Here is a 24,334-nt window from a genome sequence, read left to right as displayed (position 1 = left end):
GGCAACACATAACATCATGGATCAGCACTTGGAAATTGTTCAACAATACACAGATTTCAAAAGAGTTAATAAATCTGTTTACAGCAGACACGATGGCCGCAGTGAATTACATGATTTAGTTTTAATGTTCAAGAACTGAGTTTTTTATGCTTGTTGTCACCAATGACATCAACACAGACTCTGTGCAATTCATAAAAGTTTCACAATTAGCTAAAGCACATTGTAAGAAATAAACTATAAAACTGACGCTACATTAAATTAATCCATAAATAATGTGATTAGTTATTTGCTATAATCAGTGTGATATTTCAAAATATGATACTTCAAAAGGCCTTTTGCGCATTGGTATGACCTGGGTTGTGTCACTGGAATACCTGAGTAAATATTCACACATATTACATACATCCAGTTTTTTCAGTACGTGGAGGATCTCTTGACGATGAGTACAGGTTCATAATTTAAAGCCACCTGCAGATTGAGACATTTGAGCATAACTGTAAATGTAAAATGTTACCTTTTTTTTAGTTATGCTGTACATAAATAAAACTACCACAGAGGTGGCCACAGAGTCAGCTGATCATTCATTACTCAACCCAAGTGAGATGAGCTTCAGGGCATGATGGCTGGATAGTCTCCTTCAGGATGAAGGAAGATAAACATCCTTCCACACCTTTCATGGCCTCCATGGAGCTCTTACTGGTGTTTCACTGCTAATCAGCCACAAAATGCAGTTTGGAGAATGTAGGAAAAGAAAAATATCTAGTCTAACCCCATTATTTACCACATGAACGTCAAATCAAAATAATTTTAGCTACCATTTTGTTATCACAAACAGCAGCAAGCGGGATGAAGCTCTTCGTTTCTGGGGTCGGTTTCCTCAAACTGTAGTTTTCCTGGCTCAAACGTCATGTTTTTGTTAACATACAATAAAGAAAAAAGCTTAATTTTAGAGAAAAAAAAGGTCATATAATAACGTCAGCAAATTCGTGCTAATTTAACCCTCAAAATCACAATAATCTATTTTATTTTCGGGCAGCTTTGAACTCAGCGGGCAATTAAAACGAGTAATTGAAGGTGTGTTTGCAGGTGTGCGGGAGCCTAGCTAAAACTCACAGGCTAGCAGGGTGCTATCCACAGTCCAGGTTAGGCACGCACACAAGAGGCGACAAAGAGGCCAATAAAGTAGCATTTGGTTACCTGTTTGTTCAGATAAACGTATCCTACACAGGTTTTGAGGCTAATTATAGTGATTTTTCTGTCTTTGGGACACGGTTTTAAGGATGAATTCGCTAACAACGGAGCTAGCTGATGTTTTTTTGGAGGACTCTGAAAATGATGTGACATTTTACGGCTTTTCCGACATTGAACTCAAAGATGAGGTAGGATTTTGTTTGGTTTTAGACCTTTTAAAGCTTCGTATATCCATACTGGGGTGACCAGAAAGCCAAGTACTAACTTGGAGTGGTTGTTTATGTGGGACACATTAGGCTGAGAGGTGGCTTAAATTGTTTATATACTACATTTAAAATGAAAAAAGAGAAAAAGCGCCAACTCTACAAGCTGATGTTTTATTTGAAGACGATTTTTACCACTTCTTCTGAGCATCAATTGATACTAAACTCCTTTTTATGATCTAATAAATCTGTATTCTCTTTTTCTTTTGTAATGATTCTTAAAGATGTAATCATGTGTGGGTTTTCTCTGGCAATAATTATAATTGGCATGTATTTTGGTTGTTTCACGATAAAGTGTTGCCAAATCCAGTAATTTTACTCTGCATTCATTCAGACAGACTACTTCTGTAAAGGGATTTGGCAAAAAGATCTGTTATTCTGTGTTGATATTCAGCAGAATTGCAGTTTTGGAGATGAAGATGAAGCTCAGCCTGACATTTTCCCCAAGGAGGAGGAAACTACATCTAAAGCATCTGCTACTTCTACAGTTAAGCCCTTCAGGCTGAGGGTGGCTCTGCGCTCAGCTCCCTCTACCCAGCAGTCTACCGATGATGAGGATGCGGAGGAGAGGACGACACACAAGAAAGGAGTGAAAAGGACAGGACAGCGCAATAGGACAAAGAAGGAGAGACACGTGAAATTCGAGGATGGCGAGGCAGCAGCAGTTCGGCCTGCATCGACTGAGGACCATGGTTCTGATTCAGCAGATGATGCGTCAGACACTTTCCTGGCCAGGAGAGAGCAGAACATTAAAGCTAACAAAGCCATGGTAAATCAGACACGGCACCACATACCGAGTTTAAAATGTGACAAACTGATGTGAAAACAAACAAATTTGGTCTCAGTGAATAGTACAATAATACTTTCAAGTGCTGACCTTCTACAGTGACTCCTGTTGCTCATCTTTAACAGTTGGCCCAGCTGATGGCAGACCTGCAGAAAATGCCAGGAGGTGCAGGGCTGCTGAAGAAACAAGCAGGCAAACAGAAGGCAAAAGACAGAAGCTCTGTGAGTGTCGTGAAAAATGGAGGAATTTTCAGCAGATCTCTGAATTTTTGAATTTCTTTATGGATCGTATCTCTCCTGCAGCATCCGCTGCGATCTGCTGCGACTGGAGGGGAGTCCAGGAGAAACCCAGAGCGGGCATCTCGCAGGCTGACAAGGTCCATGTCGGGAACGGAGGATCCTTTGGCCGCTGAGGAGGCAGAAGTGGAGCTCAGCTTGGAGGAGGAGCTGCTGGAGGTCAGTTCTGTCACTTATCAGCAGCCAGTTAAAGTCTACAAGGCCTTTGGAGCATTTCTTCAATATAGTGCAGCAATGTACATATTTACATGTGATTTATTTATTGGTTTAGCTTTGAAATAGATGGCAGTCAAGAATAATAAACATTAGTGTTCTGAACCGTGCGTATTCTTTCCTCAACCAACACTATACAAACATTTAGAGAACCAGAGTGATAAGGAGTGTGGCAGTGAGTGAAAGCCATCATTTTATTCTGCTCTATTCTCTAATCTGTTTCTTGTCAGTATCCATGTAAAACTTGAAGCTAAGTGGATTATTCTTCTCATCATCTGTTTTAGGTACGCCAAGCTCCACGGCGTCGTGGCGTCCCACGAGGTAATCGAAGCAAACCTCACATTATTCGTCCGGTAGAAGAAATCACAGAAGATGATCTCGAGTTGGTCGCAGACAACATGACCGAGAAAGTCTACAACAGTGTCACAGTGAGTTCACTGCTGCTATTATACAAACCCCGTTAGCACTCAGTGTTACCAGGTGATCAGGATACATGGTTGGATGATGACTTCTGAGATAAACACTCTTTTTTTTTTTTTTTTTTTAAATTCTGTACACATTGCCTTCACATAATAATAAACCTATTCTTTAGGCTTTCGTGGCAAGCTTGTCTGTGTCCTAAGGTCAAGAGAACATCTGACAGTTATATTTAAACCCCTTTTTATGAGTGTACATTTGTGACCTCCACCTTCTGGTTGGTGCTCTTAAGTGGGATTCATGATGGTGCGGTTGCCTTTATCTTTGGCTATGTAAAGTGAAGTATTTTCTATATGCAGCTGGTGTTTTTGTACATAGCCTGAAAGAGATGACGCTTTCTGTAGGTCAAGTGTTGACTGAAAAGGTAAGGGAGCGACAGAGCGACAAAACCATGCCATTCCCTTTAAACTGAATTTAGGCTTCTGCTCTGTAGAGGCTACAACGAAGCCTGCACAAGCATCCAACACTGTTCCCATGTTTATGCCTGTGCAGCTGTGTTTCCATGACGTGTAGTTACATTTGTAGAGAGGTGCACAGCAGGTGATGGTGCAGGTTACACAGAAGGGTTTGAGGTTACGGTTCACCTAAGGTGTTGATTTACCAGAGGCAGATAAATCGACTTTAGCCTGGTGGCTAGGTAACCTAGCTTGGTATGCTTTTTTTATTTCCTTTTTTTCCTTCTTCTCCACCTAATAATGATAACACTGCAGACTGCATAAACACCCAAGAACTGAGGGTTGTTCTATGAAGCAAGATTAACGGCTTAGTCAGCTATGTCAAGCTTAGAGTTTTATGTACCATGAAAGTGTACTTGGTTAAATCACCAGGGTTGGGAGCAGATTATTTATGTTCATTAAAGAATCTTAATCACTATTGTATCACATCATCAGATAATGTGTCTGGAATAAGCAACACTCGTAGGGATCGACCTGTGAAATGAACCTTTTATCTGAGTGTGCACAGAACCTGAAGCAGAGAGACAACCGATAAAGATAAACCACCGTCCTGAGCTCAGGCTGGTGTTTTTAGGGTTTTTTCGAGCCAGAAACCTGGCTTTGCTGAATGTTGTTCATAATAAATCTGTATGATCAGAAAGCAAGTCTAGCTCCACATGTAGATCAGCAGTTTAATCAAAAATGCATTTACATGACGCCACCCTGAACCTTAGTCGTAAGCAACTGGATATTATCGCTTTCACATCACTGCTGGCACGGCGTCGAATCTTGCTGTCTTGGAAAGCTCCTCACCCTCCAGCCCGATCACGTTGGCTGGAAGATGTTATGTTCTTTTTAAAAATGGAGAAAATAAAATTTAGACTCAGAGGAAATGTTAATAAGTTCTCACAGATGTGGCAGCCTTTTATCATTTACTTTAACTCATTGAAAACACTTACAATAGACTAAACTTTTGTACCACAGGGTTCCTTTTTGTTATGGTTTTGGGAGGGAGTTGATTTTTTTATTTTTTATTTTATTTTTTATTTTTATTTTGTTTGTTTGTTTGTTTGTTTTTTGTTGTTTTCTGTGCGTGGGTTGTTGTTTTTTTTTTTTTTTCCTTTTTCTGTTTTATTGTTATCATCTTAATTTTAATGGCCTAATTTGTTTTGATATATGTCTTTATATCGGTTGGTACTTGTTGTATTGGGCCTGATATGTTAAATTACATGTGCAAAACTTTATAAATAAAGAGGGGAAGGAAAAAAAAAAATGCATTTACACAATCTAAAATTTGGAGAATGTTGAGGCTGGTTAGGGAATGTTGTAAAGCTACCTTTTATCATTAGTTTTATGTATTTTATATATTTTCAGGGTTCCACATGTCATCAGTGCCGCCAGAAAACTGTTGACACAAAGACGTGCTGTCGCAGTGAGGACTGCCGTGGGATTCAGGGTCAGTTCTGCGGGCCGTGCCTGAGGAACCGATATGGAGAGGATGTCAAAAAAGCGCTGCTTGATCCGGTCAGACTGATGATACCTCAACACTGAGTGTGCAAAAGCAAAAAACTGTTCATCTTACACACACACTTAATTATTAAAGTTTTGTATAGAGATATTAGGACACGGGTCATGTATAAAATTATAACAAAAATGAAACCTGTAGAAACATTGACCTCCCATCATACCCGTAGATTCGGGTTTTAAATCCTTCATTTTCTCTCCAGGACTGGGAATGCCCTCCCTGTCGAGGCATTTGCAACTGCAGCTTCTGTCGTCAGCGTGAGGGCCGCTGCCCAACCGGCATCCTCTTCCCCCTGGCTCAATATCACGGCTTCTCTGACGTCCACTCCTACCTCACCAGGTGACTTTGCAAGACTGTATTTTATATATAAATGTTCCTTTTTTACCCAGATGGTTTGGAAAGTAGTGCCACATTGAGTCATTCAGTCAAGGGATTTTATGATGGCCTTAATAAGTCCTATCAAAGCCTTTTCCCCCTATTGCTAGTACAACTTAATGAGTGACCTAAAACTTCTCTTTACAGCCTCCGCGACAAACTCAAGACCGAGGTGGATGATGTAGAGATGTAATTTTAACACTAGAGGGAGCCAGTGTTCAAAGGTTTTATTGTGCAATGTTGTACTTTCTCTGAAAATAAAGTTTGGCATTTTAACGTTTTTGACATTACATTCTTCAACTTATTTGGACAAAAAAGGGAAAATAATTTGCCTCAAGCTGGACCTTAGAGTGCTTAAAGCATGTGCAGACCAACTAGCAGAGGTTTTCACCAACTTCAACCTCTCACTACTACAGTCTGTAGTACCATCGTGCTTTAAGTCAGCCATTGTTCCAGTACCCAAGAAGAACACGATGAGCTGCTTAAATGACTATCTATAATGTATCCCTGCCCACAATGGCCAAATGGTTTGAGAAACTTAGCATGTCACACATTAAGGCTGTTATTCCTGCAGACCCATAATACGACAGAGGATGCCATAATAACAGCTCTTCACACAACCCTCACACATCTGGACAGTAGTAACACTTATGTGGGAATGCTGTTTGTGGACTTCAGCTCCACCTTCAGTACAGTTCAACCCCGCAAACCGGTTAAATAAACTAAGCAACTTAGGACTCAGTGACTCACTGTGCACCTGGATATTGGACTTCCTGAGCAACAGACCCCAGAACACAGAGCACACCACCTTCATCTGCATTCTGAATGTAGGCGTTCCACAGGGGTGTGTCCTCAGTCCCCTCTTATACTCACTTTTAACCATGACTGTTCTTCAATTCACATCAATAACACCATTCTAAAATTTGCTGATGACATGACCATTATAGGACTGATCAAGTACAATGATGATTCTGCCTACAGAGATGAGGTTTAGCATCTGAAGCGATGGTGTGACAACAACCTACATCTGATCACAGCCAAGACTAAGGAGATGGTAATTGACTTCAGGAGGACAAAGCGATCTGACCACTCCACCCTCTACATTGATGGAGAGGAGGTAGAAAGCTTTAAGTTCCTCGGGGTCCATATCTCGGCCGACCTTACCTGGTCCACAAACATTTCCCACCAGGTAGGAAAACCACAACAAAGGCTATATGTTCTTAGGAAGTTGTATCAGGCCCAATTACCACAAAAACTGCTAATCAACTTCTACCGCTCCACCATTGAGAGCCTTCTGACCTACTGCTGTACACTCTGGTTTAACTGCTGTACTGTGGAGGACAAGAGAAAACTGCAGCGGGTGGTGAGAGCGGTAGAGCAGGCAATTGGCACTTAACTAACTCCCCTCAGAGACATTTATACTGGCAGACCTCAGCAGAGAGCCAGCATCATCATCAAGGACCCCTCACAGCCTGGATACTGACGACCACCTCCTTTTTTGTTTTGTTTTTTTCTTTTATTCTATATTCTCTCTTATTCTATCTACATATTTACATAAAAATGCTTTGTGATGACAGATATCGAAGCATGATGGCGCAAGTGTGCTGGGGTTACTCTCAGTGCTCGATAACTCTGTATCCTTACTGCACTGATTAGTGCTTTTGGCTCTGATGTCATGTGCACGTGCTGTGGATCAACCGGTGATCCATGGACAGGAAGTCTGGACTGGCTCTCCGTTTAAAAGGTCAGAGTTTCTGAGTTTTACTTTAACAGGCAGTGCAGAAACTGGTTTAAGCCGGTGGTGAGCAGACTTGTCCAGCTCTAACAGAAGAAACACTGCATGAGTAGTGTTGCAGATCAAGTGCAATTCATCAGCCACACCCGTTAACTGTGCAGAACTCCTCTGATGATCCTCTAGGCAGAATGAATAGATTCAGAAATATACTGCAGGAATTAGTTTCTGAACCATTGAAAAATGCGGTCGCTTTTAACCTTTACTGTTAAACCTTTACTACTTATTTTATTTAAGCAATTTAGCAAGAGCATCAGATAAGAATATCATAATTAAATCACCTAAATTTGATCTTAACCTCACTAATCTACTCTTGGTTGATGTGGATTTCTGATATCGGTCTTGAGATGAAAGGTAGAGTAAAAAAAGAAGTGCATCATGGTCACAGCTGCAGTCCTCTCCGGGTCTCGCCTGATGAAGTTCAAATGGGGAAGTAGTGACTCGGTACAAAGTCCCCCAAATTCTGTCAGACAGCCAACACAGCAAAAATGAGCTAAGACAAAGCCAAAAACTGCAATTCTTTCAGTGTTTAGGCAGTTAATCTTCTCGTGCTCCTATTTTTGACTGAACTCCAAAGTCTTCAGAGGAAGAACCCCCCCAAAAAAACCCTTTTTCTTTTACTCATTTTCTCACATGCATGACTTGTTTACTTTGTGAGACACACATCTATCGACACACATACTTACAGCTACGCCCCCTCCGGTCTGCTAGCTGTGCATTCTCCTGCACTGAGAAAACAGGTGGGCTGCAGAGGGAGATATTTTAGTGCTACAAATGAAAACACTGCAAGCAGCGAGTAAGGAAATTCTGTACGATGTCAGCACAACTGATTTACAAAGACATGAAAAAGTTTTTTCACTCTACGTTTTTCTATTTTAATCATCTATGGCTCTGAGAAAAAAACAAATATGTAAATATTAATGACAACACTGACCCCGTTTTCATTACTGGACTTTATTAGAATGACACTAATAAAATTTGTAAAATGTGTAAAAGGTTGGTTCAAACCTTTGTGTACAGCAAAGATCAGAGATTTGGGAACACTGCAGTAAAATGTATTTTGGCTGAATTGTGACGTGGATCATTTATTTGCATTTGTTCAAAGAAAAAGTACCACGTAATTTCTAACATCCGGTTCTTAATTGTTGAACGAGACAACTCGTTTCTTCTCACTGTACTGAGAACAGTCTTTAAACCAAATGTGCAACTGCGTAGTCTGAAGCAGCTTGATTTTCAGTTTCTCACTTTACATCACACAAAAGCCACAGTGGAAAAAAACAACAACCACATATCAGCAGTACAAAATCCTTCTTGTAATAAAATAAAGGAAAATGGATTGAAATGACATGATAATTAATACTTTTTAAATAACACATAGAAAAGATTTCTTTGTAAACAGACCAAAGGTATGACTTAATACGGAATGCTATTTACGATTCCATTTGGTTATTTAGAATTATTCTGACATAATAAAATAGAGAAATTTTAACCTGCGTCTATGATATGCTGGAAGAAAAGCAGTGCCAAAAGACGACAACGTGCATCTCAAACTTATTATAAAAGCAGTTTGTAGTGTTGCATATTTAAGATATAGTATATTAAAATATATTAAGATCTTGGTGTAATTTTTGATCCCCTCTTTTCCACAAAAAAGTCCAGCACACCCGTTCACATTGAAATTACATTAGTGACGTTAGTTAAGACTCTCAAATGAAGTAAGACTCCGTGCATCTTATTACAGTAGCTAATCATGCACTTACCAAGTCACAGACTGTGACACTGACTGTTGCTAATTTTTTTTTTCCACACACTTTTGTTAAGAAATCATGTGAAGAAGAAAATCTTCACACACACAAAATAGAAAATATGTTGTTCTGCTCTAGAAAATCTGTCACATTTGATTGTTTATTTAACTCAACATAGAAGCTATGTTTTTACCCAAACAGATGACTCGTGACTGCAAAGCAGTATAAAAAATTATTTCCCATTTATGATTGGAAAAGTGAACTCAAGCCATTTCAGTTCACAGGCTCCAGCCACACTTCTGCCCTGCCATCTGGCTGTGATAGACCCGTGGGTCCACAGTGGGCTAATGGTCAGAGAACCCTGGCATGGGAAAGGGCCTGGCAAAAGCTTCAACACGGTGGCGCAGATCTGCGATGCGAGCCACCGTTTCTGGGTCCTGAAGAAGGAAGTTCTTGAAGTCCTGGAGCTTTCCTGCAAACAACAACAGAAAAGAGAAATGCTCAGATGTTTATTCTTAGCTTCCTCTGTTTCACTACCACTGGGCATTTTGTCTTCTCTCATGCAGCAATTTTAAAGACCGTGCACTATATTTGACTTTATAAATTCACTAATGCTATTACAGTTAATAATGAACAGTTTCAAACTGTGCTTTGGTAAAAAGAATTTAAACATGTTTTAGGCATCCACTGAGCTACAGATTAATCTGCCCCCCTCCTCACAGCAGGCTCACCTGTCTTTTTCTTGACATCCAAGGCAATCTTGAAACCCTCATCCATGAACTCGACAACTTGCACAAAGTCAGCTTCTTTGAACTGTCTCGAGGTCAGGGCTGGAGCACCTGACAGAGAAGAACACATCACTTAGCTTGAAATACACTTCCCATTGTTCTTTTCCAGTTTAGGTCTTTTAATTCCTCTTCTTGTGTTTTCCCCCTAATTTGGCTATATAGTCTTTTTAAAAAATAGCATAGAGTGGGAGCTTTTTAAAAGGTCAGTAAATAACGTATACAGGCTTGAGATGTGTCAAAACTACAACCGATCACCACATCAGATCAAGGAATTGTATTGCACTGTTGTGTCTGTATCGTTCTGTTCTGTCTGGTGTTGCACTGTCTTTGCACATTGCACTTTATGTAGTCCTGTGTTGATTGTCTGTTATATGTCATATGTAGCACCATGGCCTTGGAGGAACGTTGTCTCGTTTCACTGTGTACTGTACCACTGCACATGGTTGGAATGATGATAAAGCCACTTGACTTGAGATGGGGGAGATTTAAATTAAGATTTCAAATGAATATACAGGGAAGCACGTGGTTTCTAATCCTTAATAAGTATGACCACCTCCTGGTGTGTGTCCAGCAAACACAGCGTGATGTGAAGCTGTTTCTCACCAAGTCTGAGGCCGCCAGGCGTCAGGGCGCTCTTGTCTCCGGGGCAGGTATTCTTATTGGCGGTGATTGACGCAAGCTCGAGTACCCTCTCAGCTCGAGCACCATCAATACCCTTAGGCCGCAGGTCCACAAGGACCAGGTGGTTGTCGGTCCCACCTGGAACATCCAGTTTTCAATAAATAGGAGGAAAATAAGTCATCCGTACATTACACGAGATTAAGGGGAAAAATACGCTAGGAATGTGTTTTACTGTAACGATCTTCCACTCTTACCAGTTATTTGGCTGAAAATATTTAAGGGATTAAAGAAAGGAGTATGTACACACTGCAGAGTGAGCAGAGTATATCAACTGAAGGCTATACATCAAAACAAACAACAAAAAAACATTTTTGGATTTGTGCTTTTTTTCTTGCTGTGTAATTTACATTTTGTTACAGGACATTTTATATGAATTTCCAGTGTTAAATGCTCCGTGCTGAGTAAAGAAGTGCATTCTAGATTACCTGATACCAGAGTGTAGCCTTTGCTGAGAAGAGCTGCAGCCATAGCCTTGGCATTCTTTAGCACCTGGTCAATATACTCCTTAAACAGGGGAGACTGTGCCTGGACACACAGAACCAAAAGTGTACAGTAAGTTAGCCTTTACATTTGGCTCTGTAATACTCTACTCCAGGGGTAGACAACTCCAGGCCTCGATGGCCGATGTCCTGCAGGTTTTAGATATCACCCTGAGTCAACACACCTGAATGATATGATTAATTCATTGCCAGGCCTCTGGAGAACTTCAGGACATGTTGAGGAGGAAATTTGGCCATTTGAATCAGCTGTGTTGGATCAAGGACACATCTAAAACCTGCAGGACACTGCCCTCGAGGCCTGGAGTTGTCTACCCCTGCACTATTGCCTTTACTGACTGAAGTTTATGCAACATGTTCTTAAGCTCCTCAGCTTTAAGTCTTGAAAACAAAACACCAACAGATCCAAGTTTGCAGTTCGGTATTTGTGTGTTGTGCAGACCTGTCTGAGTGCCACTGCTACACCAGCAATGGCATGGTTATGAGGTCCACCCTGCAGGGAGGGGAAGACGGAAAAGTTGACCCTTTCCTCGAGGTCGTACATGATTTCCTTTCCCTTTTTGTCAACTGAGCGAACACCCTTCCGATAGAAGATGAGACCAGCCCTGGACAGAACAGAATCTTTTACTGATGAAGCAATTTTACAATTTTTACTCAGCAATTTGATTTTTGTTCCCACCCGTGTCTCTTACAGTTTGACCTTACCTTGCTCCACGGAGGGACTTGTGCGTGGTGGAGGTGACCAGGTCAGCATGTTCAAAGGGTGAGGGGATGGCTTTGGCTGCCACCAGGCCACTAATATGAGCCATGTCAGCAAGCAGGTAGGCATTGATGTTGGTGCACAGCTGGAAGAAAAAGAGGCAGGAGGAGAGAACAGTTATAAAATTAAGACCAACATGTATACACATGTGGCAGGAAAGTTCCATTGTTCCTGTGGTTTACAAAAGCGTTTAATTAGCCCTAAAAGGTGAGGTGAAAATACATTCTCTTTTCCATCTGCATTAGATTCAGATGGTTTTTGGCCCTTCTTATACATTTGTCCTCTATTTTAAGGTGACAGAGGACCAAGCTGTCACCTCAAAAAAAGCTGATTAAGTTTTAAATACAAACACAAAGCTGATCCATCCTTTTGATACAGGATAACAAGAAGAAGAAAAGTGAAGCACACAACAGAACAGAAAAAGACGGGGTGAACACGGGGTGAGCTGTGAATGCAGAGAGTTCTCCGTGCACCTTCTTGATGCAGGCATAGTCAATGAGCCGGGCATAGGCACTGGTGCCAGCGATGATGAGCTTGGGCCGGAACAGCTTGGCCGTCATCTCCATCTGGTCATAGTCTATAAGTCCTGTTGCAGTCTGCAGTAAAGAAGGAAGATAGAGGAAATGGCCTTGGCCGGTCAATAATTACGTTTGAGAAAATACATTTTGGAAGGACAGCACTGAACCGTTATAAACATCTTACTGTAACATACTGAAAACTTGACTTTCTTAGTATTTGCTGGCTTATTGACTTTTGGAAGACTTCTCGCACTGACATTGATAAGACATAAAAAAATACATCAGTATATCCCAGCTAATCATTCTACACTGGTATAAACAGGTGTCAGTAGATATCAGTAGAAAGCTTTTCTACTTACATTTAGCTTGTAAGGCATTGACTCAAAGTAGATTGAGGTTGCAGAGATTCTTTTCACATCAGACATGTAGCCGTGAGTCAGACTGGAGTAAAAAAAAACAAACAATATATACATAAAGAATAAAACAGAAAAATCAGATTTATGAATTTAAAAAAAGGGGGGGGATACAGCAAAAATACAGCAACAATGAATACTAACTGTCCACCATCAGGCAGGTCCAGGCCCATGATACGATCGTGGGGATTGAGTACAGCGGTGTAACTGGCAAAGTTGGCAGGAGAGCCAGAGTACGGTTGGACGTTGACGCCCCACTGAGCTGGATCCAGGTCAAAGGCCTCCAGAGCTCGCTTCTGACAGAGCAGCTCAATTTGGTCAACCACTTCTGCTCCACCATAATACCTGAGGGTGGAGATGGAAACATGAACTACTGTGAATAACCTGCTAATTTCAGCTTTTTGTTAGAATTTAAACCTACAGTGATTAATTGTTTGGCCACAACGCACAATAGTTCCTTTTAGGCCAATGTGGCGAACTGTTGTTTATGTGCATTCCCAGCAAACACAGAAAATAAATATCATTCAACTCTGATAGATGTAAATCCAGTGTTCAGTCTTATGTGTGTTTTTGTTACAGTCAGCTCCCGATGAAAACTGCTTATACACCCAACAACAATCGCCAGCTACTTGCTGTCTATTTGTCTGTTGCTTGAGATTGAGCAGGTAGAACATATTGGGGGAAAAAAATCAACACTACATTATGTACTAGGTGTACATTATGGTAAAATATTTCCTCCATAGCGTAGACTCATCGGTATAAGCAAAGCCTTTAAGTGCAGTCATTACTTATCTGAAGGAAATAACAGAAAATTCATTAACTGAAAATAATATCAACCATGTTAATAAACAGAGGTGTAGCTGAATAAAAACCTACCTTTTTCCTGGGTAGCCTTCAGAGTATTTGTTGTTAAGACAGGAGCCGAGAGCTTCCAGAGCAGCGCGGCTGCAGAAATTCTGCAATGAAAACACACACAAGCGAACACTCAGATTAATGGCACGAGTGGACAGATGGGACAAGGACAGCAAATTAAAGTCTGCGAAGTGATGGTGGAAAATTCTCCCCTGATTAAAAGCAATCAGTGTAATACTGTCTCTCTGTGTTAGCCCTACGACAGACTGGCAGAGCTCTGTCCAGGCTGTCTCTCACATCCTACGGTAGCTCAGATTGGCTCCGCCTCTCCACAAGTCTGAACTGAACAAGAGGAAGAAAATGGATGGGTGGATATTATTATATTAATATCTGCAGAAAAAGGTTTTTGTTTAGTTTTTTTAATCAAATGATCCATTTTTTCTTCACCTCCCATGGAAGTATAGCTCAGATTATTTTGGTTTGTTTTTCCTGGGAGTTTCTATTCATGGGTCAATGTGTGTTATTAAAACTACAAGACCCAGATTTACCTGCAAACATGCTCATCCAGTTCTGACATTCTCACACAGACTTTCATACATTTCCTCCTACGTGTACTCACTTGACAAGTTAACACTGTGTCTGAGCTGCCAGGGTGTCCTTGTGCCCCCGTACAGCCAAAACAAACAGCACCAAACAGAACAAGTTGCAGACTTAATTGGATTCCATCTTTTTCAGGCCTAACTGAAATAGTGAAAGCTTTACCAAATTCAGAGGTCCAAAACAGCCATAAATATGACAGATTTGGTTGTCTAAAATACAAAAATGTATGTGTGGCTACTGCAGGCACAATGTGAGCTCCAATTTAAACAAAAATGCTGATAAAGTAAAACTTGATAAAACTGTTGTCAGTGGATGATATGAACAGCACCTCACTTCTCACTGGTAGAACAAACGATAAAAGCAGGGCTGATTCAAATAAACTGCTTGGTGTGAAATAAAAACGTTACTATTCAAAAGAACAGACAAGGTTTTATCTTCTGCTGTTTCTTCTTCGCCACAGTAGTTGCAGCCCTGGCTGTGTAACATGTCTCTCTTGCATATCGTCACACTTGTCAGTAACAGGATCTGACATAAAATGAACACAGATAAATAAAGTCTGAATTCTGCCTCTCTGAATGGGGTGGTGGTCGTGGTGTGTTGTTATGCTAATGCTTCACCTGGAAGCTAACAGCTTTCTACTGCATCCGTCTGTCACGCCAACTGCTGTGCATATATTGTGTGTACACATGTGGAAAACTGTACGTCTTCTCATCGAAGGAATGTCTGTCTGAGCTGTACTGTGATGTGACTTGCAGAGTGGGCTGGGGAGGAGGCAGAATGACGATATCAGCTTTATCTCACACTAGAGTGGTCAGGCTTTGTGTTGAGAGGGGGCTGACATACTCCACTGAACTGTGGCGAAGAAGAAACAGGAGGACAGAGAAGGAACAGCAGAAGATAAAACCTCGTCTGCTCTTCTGAATAGTAAAATGTTTCGTTTCACACCATCCAGCCTTGGAATGAAAACAAAGAGCTGCCCAAATCTTTCTGATAACTGAGCTAGTCTTGCTTACAACAAGCAGAGTTTCTTATAAGTGTTTTTACTATTAAAGAAGTCGAGTCTGAATGACTTCCAGCCTACTGTGGGCAGTTCCTCAGTGAGTGAATAATGAATTAACAGGAAGCTGGATATGAATTTATTCCTAACAAAACCATTTCTGCATTAACATAAAAGGTGTGTGCCGACTTATTCTGACTTTCAATGTATGTTTATATTCATGTTAATCTACTTATTGTGCAGCCTATTCCATCCCCACTAGGGCAGGGCAATATGGTATATATTTTTGAAAATTTGCAATAACGATATAACTGACGATATAATTGACGCGAGACAAAATACTTAAAAACTCCACAAGTTTACTAGTGCAAAAAACCCCATCAATGTATTTTCACTTAAACAGGCAGCTGTTTTTTATGTGCATTAAAGTTATATAAAAATTTAACAGTGCAAACGCAAATTCCTTGCTGACAGTTTAGCCAAAAGTAATTTCCAGTGGAAATTGGATGACATATCCTGAGCATAACCATGTATAATATCCGCAAAACTTAAAGAGGTTATACACATACAGTAATATTATGTTGAAGCACAGTACGTATCACTCCACGAGGCTCCTGACTACGGTAGCCGCAGTGCTCCGACAATCAAGCGGTGCGGCTTCGTAGCTTAGCAAAGTCGCACTACAACATTTTTGACAGATTTTTGAGCGCTGTGTACCACATAAAATCAGTTCGGTAATAACGGCGGCCCGCTTACATGCTCTACCAAAAATTGTGCTTTGGTGTGTATCTGACGGACAAACACCAAACCAGTTCCACACCACTGAAGTTGCAGCATTTTTACAAACCAATTGTGCTTCATCCGTTTCATTCAATGATCCGCTTTTGCCCTTCTCATTCTCCGTCGCCGCCATGCTTTTTCCACCATGTGCGTATGAAAACAAAGGCACTGCGCATGCACGTTTTACCCATATTCTATCGCGATATTTCCTTTTCTTATCGTTGCCTAACGTTATACCGGTATTACCGTGAACGGCATGATATGGCCCAGACCTAATCCCCACTATAATTTGTTAACTAAATATACACTAAAAGCAAAATTTAAAAAATGGCTTATACAAAAGCACTTAAATTTACATTTCTAAGATCTAGTACCTCAGATGCAATGAGCTCCAAACCACGGCACTGCCTGTCCTTCTCCTTCTGCAGCAGATTCCACATCTCGGGGTCATCCTGAGCCAGGCTCTCCTGACCCGTCCAAGGACGATCTTCATCCGCTGCACGGGTGGCAGCGTGAGACTGGTGGGCACGTGCACTGAGACAAGCAGGGACTCGCTGGCACAGCGGCTGTGGGTGGAAGACAAGTTGGGAATATGAGGAAAGAAAATACAGAAAGGAAAAGGTTTGATTTAGAGTTTGTCAGCTTTACACAGATATCGCAGTTACAGTAGAAATGTTTTCTAAAACTGTGTCATTGCACCAAAGTGGGTCATAAGGACTAACATGAGTTGCCAGAGTGTGAGAGTGTGCGTGTGTGTGTGTGTGTCAATCATCCTGCAGCTAACAGATGGTTGTATTGGATTTCCAGGTACAACTATTGTATATTTCCCACCTAATCATGTCGTTCTCTTTGTAGTCTGCTGAAAGCTTATCATCTCAAAGTTGAGAAATCAAATTAGTTTGAATTGGTAACCACAGATCATGGTGCAGTTAAAGTCCCTGTCATCTCCTAAAGTTGCTATATTTTCATGGACATTTGTCAGTTTTTGGTCACCACATTGCTGCTAGCTGTCCTATTACAAAGAACATCAATTCTCTAAACCATTTATTTGATCATTTCATATATTTAAAGTGTCATCCTAATTTGTCCTGTACAAAAAAGGAGACATTTGCCTCCTTTCAACTACTGTGCTTCCCTTACACTCTAATGCAGCCTGGTATAATTAGAAGCTGGTGTGTTTTCGTGATATCAATAATCAGCATGGTTGTTCAATTATGCCTCTATCAGCACTTCTATAAACTGGGACCGACTTTTACAGCCTCAGTGTACCAGCAGAAGGAATATAGAGAACAGATTCAGCACTTCCTGCTTATCTAATCTGGACTGACCATGCTTCATCATGTGAGATGTTGCAGAATTAAGTCATTTGTGATTACTTGCGTTGCATTTTTGTTTTCAGTCTTCATGTATGTCAGGTGTGGGGAATGGCCCATCCAGCATTTCCTGATTTTCAAAGTACTTATGATGTCATGTCTGACATGATCAGGTTAAACCAAGAGGAGGGGTTTCTTTTACCATAAGAATGTTTACTTTAGTTTGTTTTAGGATACAAAGGATTTGTTGAATATTTTTACTTATATAGAGCCATCTAGTTGTATAAATGTGTTAATCAGAAGAGTGGGGAGCTTTATTTAGCTCTCAGGGATTTGAGTTTTAGATTCCCCAGCTCAAGCTACTGGTACTGGCTAGACCAGTGGTCAGCAACCCCTGTATTTTATCAGTGTTAGTTTGTTGTTGTTAGTTCGAAATTGGAAGGTTATTGTGATCTTGAAATATTATAATAAAATTATATTTTATTAATTTTCGTCGCTCAAAATAAGCGTCACACTTCACATCAGGAAGCCACTCTCATTCAGAATCACAAATGGAGTGATACTAAGAACCTTCCAAGATGTTCCTTTACTCCAATGTCCTGTTATATTTTAGGAAGCAAAGAGCAGATTAGTTTTAGGATTTAAATCCTCGGAAAAACTTTAAAATGCTTAAATCACAAAATAAATTTCCGTGACAGAAAGACGTCATCGTGGACGAATCTCAATGCTATCCTCTGAAAAAGTCAAGTGTAGCAAAAAAAGCACACACAGAAATATTTTTCAATTTGAAATCACATGCCCTGACCACAAGACAAACCCTGTCCTGTGAGTCCATTAAAACTTTAATCAAGATGCACACCAAAATAATTAAATTCAACAAGAACAGCGTGAGTGCGTGTGAACCACTCAGTTTCATGAAAAACGTCAAACACCAACAGCAGCGACTTTTAAAACCAGCTCTGAAAACATGAGATTTAGACTCAAACTTTCTGAGAAACTACATGAAAGTTTATGCGTTCAGTATGTGATTCAGTTTTTCAGCATACCCAATCAACTTTGGGAATGTGGAAGTCTAGTACACTGTCCTCACTGTTCAATGACCCGATTTTAATTTGAATATATGATAAATTTGCACTGGAACGTTACAAAGGCAATCTTTAAGAAATTAAGACAAAAACCTGATTTCTTGTTCATAAAAGGAGCCAAAATCTACATGAAAAGCTTATTTTCCCCGTGTTGGATTATGGTGGTGTGATTTATAAGCATGCCTCTGCCTCCACTCTTAAGCCCTTGGATACAGTTTACTATTCTGCAGTCAGGTTTATTACTGCTGATTTTTATAGCGCTCATCACTGCATCTTTTATGGGGGAGGAAAAAAAACAAACAGCTCAACCAGATAAAATAACAACAGATGATATAGATAGCTGTATGTTATTGTCAATACATTATTAGGACGTTTTAAACCACGCCTGTATCTGGGGCATCCCAAACTTGTTCATATCAATGTAATTCACTGGAAGTCCGTACTAAGCTTGGAAAAATCTTTTTTCCTGTTCATTGAAAACCTGGGACTCTTGATAAAATAATTACTCATTTATAAAATGTTACTCAGCACTAAACTTTTGGTGAATTTATAATGATATTTTTAAACCATTTAGCTTCATTTTTAATCTACACCAAATATCTGGATCCTGTCTCCTTATTAATTTACATTTGTATATGTTTTTTTTTTTTATCTGATCTTTTTTATCCTGATTATGTTACAGTTTAGCATGTTTAGTTTGTATCCTCTTTTTGTATTTTAAATACCAAGCTTGTGATAACATTTTTGTAAAGTATTTATGACAGCAGTAAATACTGATGAGGATAAAGAGTCAAACAGCTGCTGGTGTGACTGAAACAATGACTGTTACTTTTCAAGGTGGACAAAACACCCATGTGTGTTACATAATTACCCCCGTGTAGAACATTTGGTGGCCCATTTAGCACTTTGAACATTATTTGGACTAAAACCAGCTTCTTCAAGTGTTGAATATTATCATCCGTTAACCTGTGCTTGCATTATCTGCAAACTGTTATCGGGATCAGGGCTCGACTTCACTCGACTTTATTAAAGGCCCTGTCAGCATGAAAGCCACTCATTAACCAGCTAAAAACACCTACAGCTTTTTCCCTTTTGGATAAAGTGGTGTAACACTAACAGACAAAGCTACCAAACCTACAGTGTGCCCCTCAACTTCTTCAAGTAGGCCAAAACAACACCTTACAAAAGTAGGTCACCAGGGTTTATATTTATATTTATTATGACTTTCCAAACATACTGAACTAGCTTTGAATACACTGGATTATTTTCAAAGCTTGTTGATATGAATATAATACTCCAAAATAAATTAAACAAAGTGTGGCTTTAAAATTAAGTATTCAGCATCTTTTTTCATGATCAAAACCTAATTTGTTTTTTATATTTATATCTATAGCATATATTATTTAAACTCTTATTCCATTTCAAAGGCAGACGATACACGATTCAACACCACTGCATGCATTCTTCCCTTCTGATCATCTATCAAGCTGTGCGGATAACACAAAAACACACATGTATGCCACGCATCAACAACTCTAAGCATGAAAACACATCCCTGCCGCACACGCTCTCACTGAATATCATATCTTTAAATATGGTTCATGTGTCCCCTTATTAAAAATCATACACTTTTCATCCCTGTAGTTTGTTGCAGTTTTTCAACATGATGAAACTGAGCAGTCGCTGTTGCATCATCACGTGGACCCAGCTGCGTCCACCGAACTTAACCACTGGCAGCTAGCTTCCTGGTGGCGAGCAACAAGCCTCGAGTTTCCATAAATGAAATGCATAAAGGACAGAAAGAAAACAGCTAGCGGTTTGTTGCATTCGCTAAATATAAACTGCACACTTGAGCTGCAGTAAGAAACATAACCCCACCAAGCCTGTGAATTGGTAAAGAGTAAACTCTGTCGTTAGCAAACAGCCAACCACGCAGAAATACGAGCTTAGTAACCCAACAGAAAACAACACCGGGGGCAAAACAGCGTAGAAATATATTTAACGGCACAGTTACCCGTGTGAGCTGTCTCAGGGCGAATAGCAGCATGTTTCCAGGTGTAAGACCAGACGAAGAAGCAGCACAGCAGCGCACACACAGCTGGTACGGTCGAAAAGGCTGTTTGAGAGACGGTTGGTTACGCTCGTCCTACCGAAGGGGTCGATGGGAAGTGTAGGCACATCGTTTTGAGGACGACACATGAACTAGCGATGTCCCTGCAGCGCTCACTCTGCTGTTTCTTTGCTTGTACACACTCTGTCCGTTTCAGGTTAGGTTTCTCTTATTGTGTGGATGCTTTAAGCATCCACACTATTGAGTTCCTCTTGGGACTTCCGTACACTTTTTGGCACTTAACTACTTCCACAATTTTCAGCCGATTTTCACCGTTCAAATTTTAAACTATTCTGCTATTTCTGCTAATGTGTGCTATGACTTTTGGTATTTTTCACTATTATACTTTTTAAAATATTAAGCTTAATTTGTCCCATTGAAATGAATGGGAAACTTCTGCAATTCTGCTAAAATTTGCTTGTTTTTGAAACTTAACTACTTCCTCATATTTTCACGTAGAACAACCATTCAAACTTTAAAATGTTCTCAAATTATTGGGCTATTCAGGTATAAATCAGCTTTTTCAAATCTTTTACCGTTTTACTTTTATGCCTCTTAAAGTTTTCAGTTGCAAAATTGTGATTTTTCACAAAATACATGCGTTGTTATGGTTGCTATGCACTTGGCTTCCAGTGTGCCACTGAAGGTTTTGCAGTCTTCTCTTCATGTCCGAACAACTTCTTGCTACTTGTTCAATTTTCACTCAACTTCCACAAATTATACATCAAAACGTAGGTATTTTTGCTGGCTTTCCGAAAATGTCACTATCATTGTTGTGGGATTTATAGAATTTTGGCAAATCTCCTCAGACCAACACAAAGTCGCAAAACTCTCCATAGAAAGTCAATGGAGAGCTTGTTCAAAATCACCACTTGATTTCTGTAATGAGAGGCATATTCGAATCGTCATATCTCCTTAACGAAGTGAAGTTAAGACATAAGGCTTGTCCCAGTATATCTTCAGACACTCCTGACGCTCACAATTCAAGAATTATTTTCTCACCTATTACCGTTCTGAAATGAGTTAGACTTGTTTGAGGGTAGGAAATTCGTCCTTCGCTCAGATTTCTTCAGATTTCTTCAGATTTCAAACTCTGGAAATGAACCACTTTTTTCTCTCGTCATATCTTTTTGATGGATTTCCACAGAGACCTGAAAATTTCCATGACTGTTCACCAAAGCCTGCTGTCTCTTACGGTGAAAGAATGATATCGATACTCCAAATAGGTTTAGAGTTACAAAGCGTTGTTTGAGGGCAGGTCAAGGCAGTTTTTGCTTCGCCTCTACTCAGTTATGGTGCATTAGAAGTCAAATATCTTTAATAATTCATATTTTAATGATAAATTGTCAACACTGGAAGATTCCCCCATCTCTTCTGAACAAAACGGTGTAAGAATGACCGTTCTAGCCCCTACGGTTAGGAAATTATGGTCATTTGTTTGAGGGGAGTCGTCATTATGAGAAATAAACTGCAAAAATCCTGTGTCTCTCTGTGCTGCGTGCACCTGTTTTGGCGGGAAAAAGTACACAGCCTCTCTGATTGGTGGATTCAAATTCAGCAGCTCCCAGGCTTTGACCTAGAAACTTACTTCTCTCACCCTGTGTGTGTGTGACAGAGAGAGAGAGAGAAAGCCTTTTTATGGGATGATCTCATTGTAAGATTCAAATTCAATATATTTAGACTGGTTGACTGAATTGGATCTTGTGTGTGTCTCTCTCTGTGCATGTGTGTTTCCTTATGTGTACATATTTGTGATTGTGTGGCTGTTATATATTTTTTTGATTTAACAAGTATATTTGAGGGACCCTCAGCATGTTCAGCATTTTTTCAGCTGTCCATTTTGCTTTTCCAATTTTTCTGTTTAAGTTATTACTATTGTGCTAAATCATACTATTTCTGCTATTTTATAAGATTTGTGCCAAATATAGTATTTCTGATTAATTATAGTTTTTCTACCAAATCATAGTACAGTATTTTTGCTTTTTATAGGATTTTTATAGGATATTTATATTGCTTAATATAGTATTTCTGCTTTTTATAGTATTTGTGCTTAATATAGTATTTCTGCTAAATTATAGTATTTCTTCTTTTTATAGTATTTGTGCTAAAACATAGTATTTCTACTAAATGTAGTATTTATGCTTAATCATACTATTTCTATATATTTCTGCCAGGTCCCCAGGCAGCCAATCCTCTGTGAGGACTGAGACATTCAAATTTTCAAATCAGGGCCTGCACGGCTTCCCAGCCAGCCAATCATATATGTGGGCTGAGGCATTCAAATTTGCATATTGGGGAATTCGTGGCTTCTAAGTCAACAAGTCATCCATGTCATATATCTCTAAAAATTCATATTTTAATGATAAATTGTCAACACTTGAAGATTCCCCAATCTCTTCTGAACAAAACGGTGTAAGAATGACCGTTCTAGCCCCTACGGTTAGGAAATTATGGTCATTTGTTTGAGGGGAGTCGTCACTATGAGAAATAGACTGCAAAAATCCTGTGTCTCTCTGTGCTGCGTGCACCTGTTTTGGTGGGAAAAAGTGCACAGGCTCTCTGATTGGTGGATTCAAATTCAGCAGCTCCCAAGCTGCTTGACTGAGCTAGAAACTTACTTCTCTCACCCTGTGTGTGTGTGTGTGTGTGTGTGTGTGTGTGTGTGTGTGTGTGTGTGTGTGTAACAGAGAGAGAGAGAGAGAGAGAGACCCACTTTAGGGCAGCATCTCATTGTTGGAAAAACATATAATATATTCAGACTGGTTGACTGGCATAGACCCTCCGTGTGTCTCTCTCTCTGTGCATTTGTGTATACATATTTGATTTTATGTGTATCTGTTGGCTGTTCCTTCTTGTTTTTTAATTTATTTTTATTTCTTTATTTTTTTTTCACAGGTGAACAACAATTAGTTTTGAGGGAACTTAACCATGTTGTTTTTTTTTTCATCTTGCCATTTTACTTTTCCAATATTTCTACTTCAGTTATTACTATTCTGCTCAATCATAGTATTTGTTCTAAATCATTGTTATTATGCTATATTGTAGTATTTAAGCTAAATCAAAGTATTTCTACTATATTATATTTTTCTTTCTAAATATAGCATTTCTGCTATATAATTGTATTTCTGCTATGTTATACTGTTTGTGCTAAACCAGAGTATTTGTGCTAAAACATAGTATTAATTTAAAATTACAATATTCATAGTTCATCACAGTGTCTCTGGTAAATCAAAGTATTTCTGCTATGTTGTACTATTTTTCTAAATCATAGTGTTTCTGTAATGTTTAAGTATTTTTGGCTAAATATATTCTTTCTGTTATCTTATACTATTTATCCTAAATTCTTGTATTTTTGAGAAGTTATCATGTTTCTGGTAAGTTACAATATTTCTGCTAAGTTCTGCTATGCTATTGCATTTCTGCCAAGTATTATGTTTCCTCTAAGATATTGCAGGTCTGCTGAGTTATTCCATTTTAGCAAAGTTCCTTTGCTTCTGCAAAGTTTTTACAATTTCTGCAACTTTTCAGCCTTTTCAGCTAGTTTTTGCTGACAGCTTCAGCTTTAAAGCATCCACACTGCATTTTCGCAGGAAATGCAAATTTTTCTAGTTCAGCGTTACATTTTGAAAATATCTATGTCTGCTAAATATAGCGAGCGGAGCATGTGTGACTTCTTTAATGATGGCATTGAAGTCCAGCTCTTAAAGGCATAAAAACACTGCTCAAAAAATATTAATAAAGGGAACACTTAAACAACACAATGTAACTCCAAGTCAATCACACTTCTGTGAAATCAAACCTTCCACTTAGGAAGCAACACTGAATGAAAATCAGTTTCACAT

At 39.5% G+C, this 24,334-nt stretch overlaps 2 protein-coding genes across 4 annotated transcripts; one reads left to right on the top strand and one right to left on the bottom strand.

Annotated features, from left to right (window-relative positions):
• The first annotated feature begins 121 nt into the window (after positions 1-121).
• On the top strand, positions 122-8,222 carry LOC146387704 (cell division cycle-associated protein 7-like). Of its 3 annotated transcripts, none has more exons than XM_084929534.1 (8): positions 122-1,379; positions 1,849-2,223; positions 2,367-2,462; positions 2,544-2,696; positions 3,035-3,178; positions 5,036-5,185; positions 5,389-5,525; positions 6,543-8,222. In XM_084929534.1, the coding sequence occupies exons 1-8, from the start codon at positions 1,281-1,283 to the stop codon at positions 6,553-6,555; spliced, it is 1,167 nt and encodes a 388-aa protein (XP_084785660.1). In that variant the 5' UTR covers positions 122-1,280; the 3' UTR covers positions 6,556-8,222. The 3 variants fall into 3 exon arrangements, with proteins under 3 accessions (XP_084785660.1, XP_084785659.1, XP_084785657.1); XM_084929533.1 differs by lacking the exon at positions 6,543-8,222 and adding an exon at positions 5,709-5,824 and having other exon boundaries at positions 1,852-2,223; XM_084929531.1 differs by lacking the exon at positions 6,543-8,222 and adding an exon at positions 5,709-5,824.
• A 69-nt stretch (positions 8,223-8,291) lies between these two features.
• On the bottom strand, positions 8,292-20,523 carry LOC146387703 (serine hydroxymethyltransferase, mitochondrial-like). The gene is made up of 12 exons (XM_084929523.1): positions 20,397-20,523; positions 16,359-16,550; positions 13,632-13,711; positions 12,900-13,100; positions 12,702-12,783; positions 12,298-12,420; positions 11,770-11,909; positions 11,507-11,669; positions 10,993-11,092; positions 10,490-10,645; positions 9,830-9,937; positions 8,292-9,570 (listed from the first exon to the last, which is right to left on the bottom strand). The coding sequence occupies exons 1-12, from the start codon at positions 20,427-20,429 to the stop codon at positions 9,443-9,445; spliced, it is 1,506 nt and encodes a 501-aa protein (XP_084785649.1). The 5' UTR covers positions 20,430-20,523; the 3' UTR covers positions 8,292-9,442.
• Between the last annotated feature and the right edge of the window lie 3,811 nt (positions 20,524-24,334).

This window comes from Perissodus microlepis, chromosome 5, assembly GCF_051167445.1.
Source record: "Perissodus microlepis isolate ML-2025 ecotype Zambia chromosome 5, ASM5116744v1, whole genome shotgun sequence".
NCBI lineage: Eukaryota > Metazoa > Chordata > Actinopteri > Cichliformes > Cichlidae > Perissodus > Perissodus microlepis.
Note: the sequence above shows the minus strand (reverse complement) of the source record. Positions and strands in the feature narration are given on the sequence as shown.

Coding starts and splice junctions, on each gene's coding strand:
- LOC146387704 (XM_084929531.1), top strand. CDS start 1,281: ATGAATTCGCTAACAACGGAGCTAGCTGATGTTTTTTTGGAGGACTCT. Junction 2,463..2,543: donor AGGCAAAAGACAGAAGCTCT/GTGAGTGTCGTG, acceptor TCTCTCCTGCAG/CATCCGCTGCGATCTGCTGC. Junction 3,179..5,035: donor AAGTCTACAACAGTGTCACA/GTGAGTTCACTG, acceptor ATATATTTTCAG/GGTTCCACATGTCATCAGTG.
- LOC146387703 (XM_084929523.1), bottom strand. CDS start 20,429: ATGCTGCTATTCGCCCTGAGACAGCTCACACGG. Junction 11,910..12,297: donor ACTATGCCTGCATCAAGAAG/GTGCACGGAGAA, acceptor TTTTTCTTCCAG/CTGTGCACCAACATCAATGC. Junction 10,646..10,992: donor AGGCTACACTCTGGTATCAG/GTAATCTAGAAT, acceptor TGGATGTTCCAG/GTGGGACCGACAACCACCTG.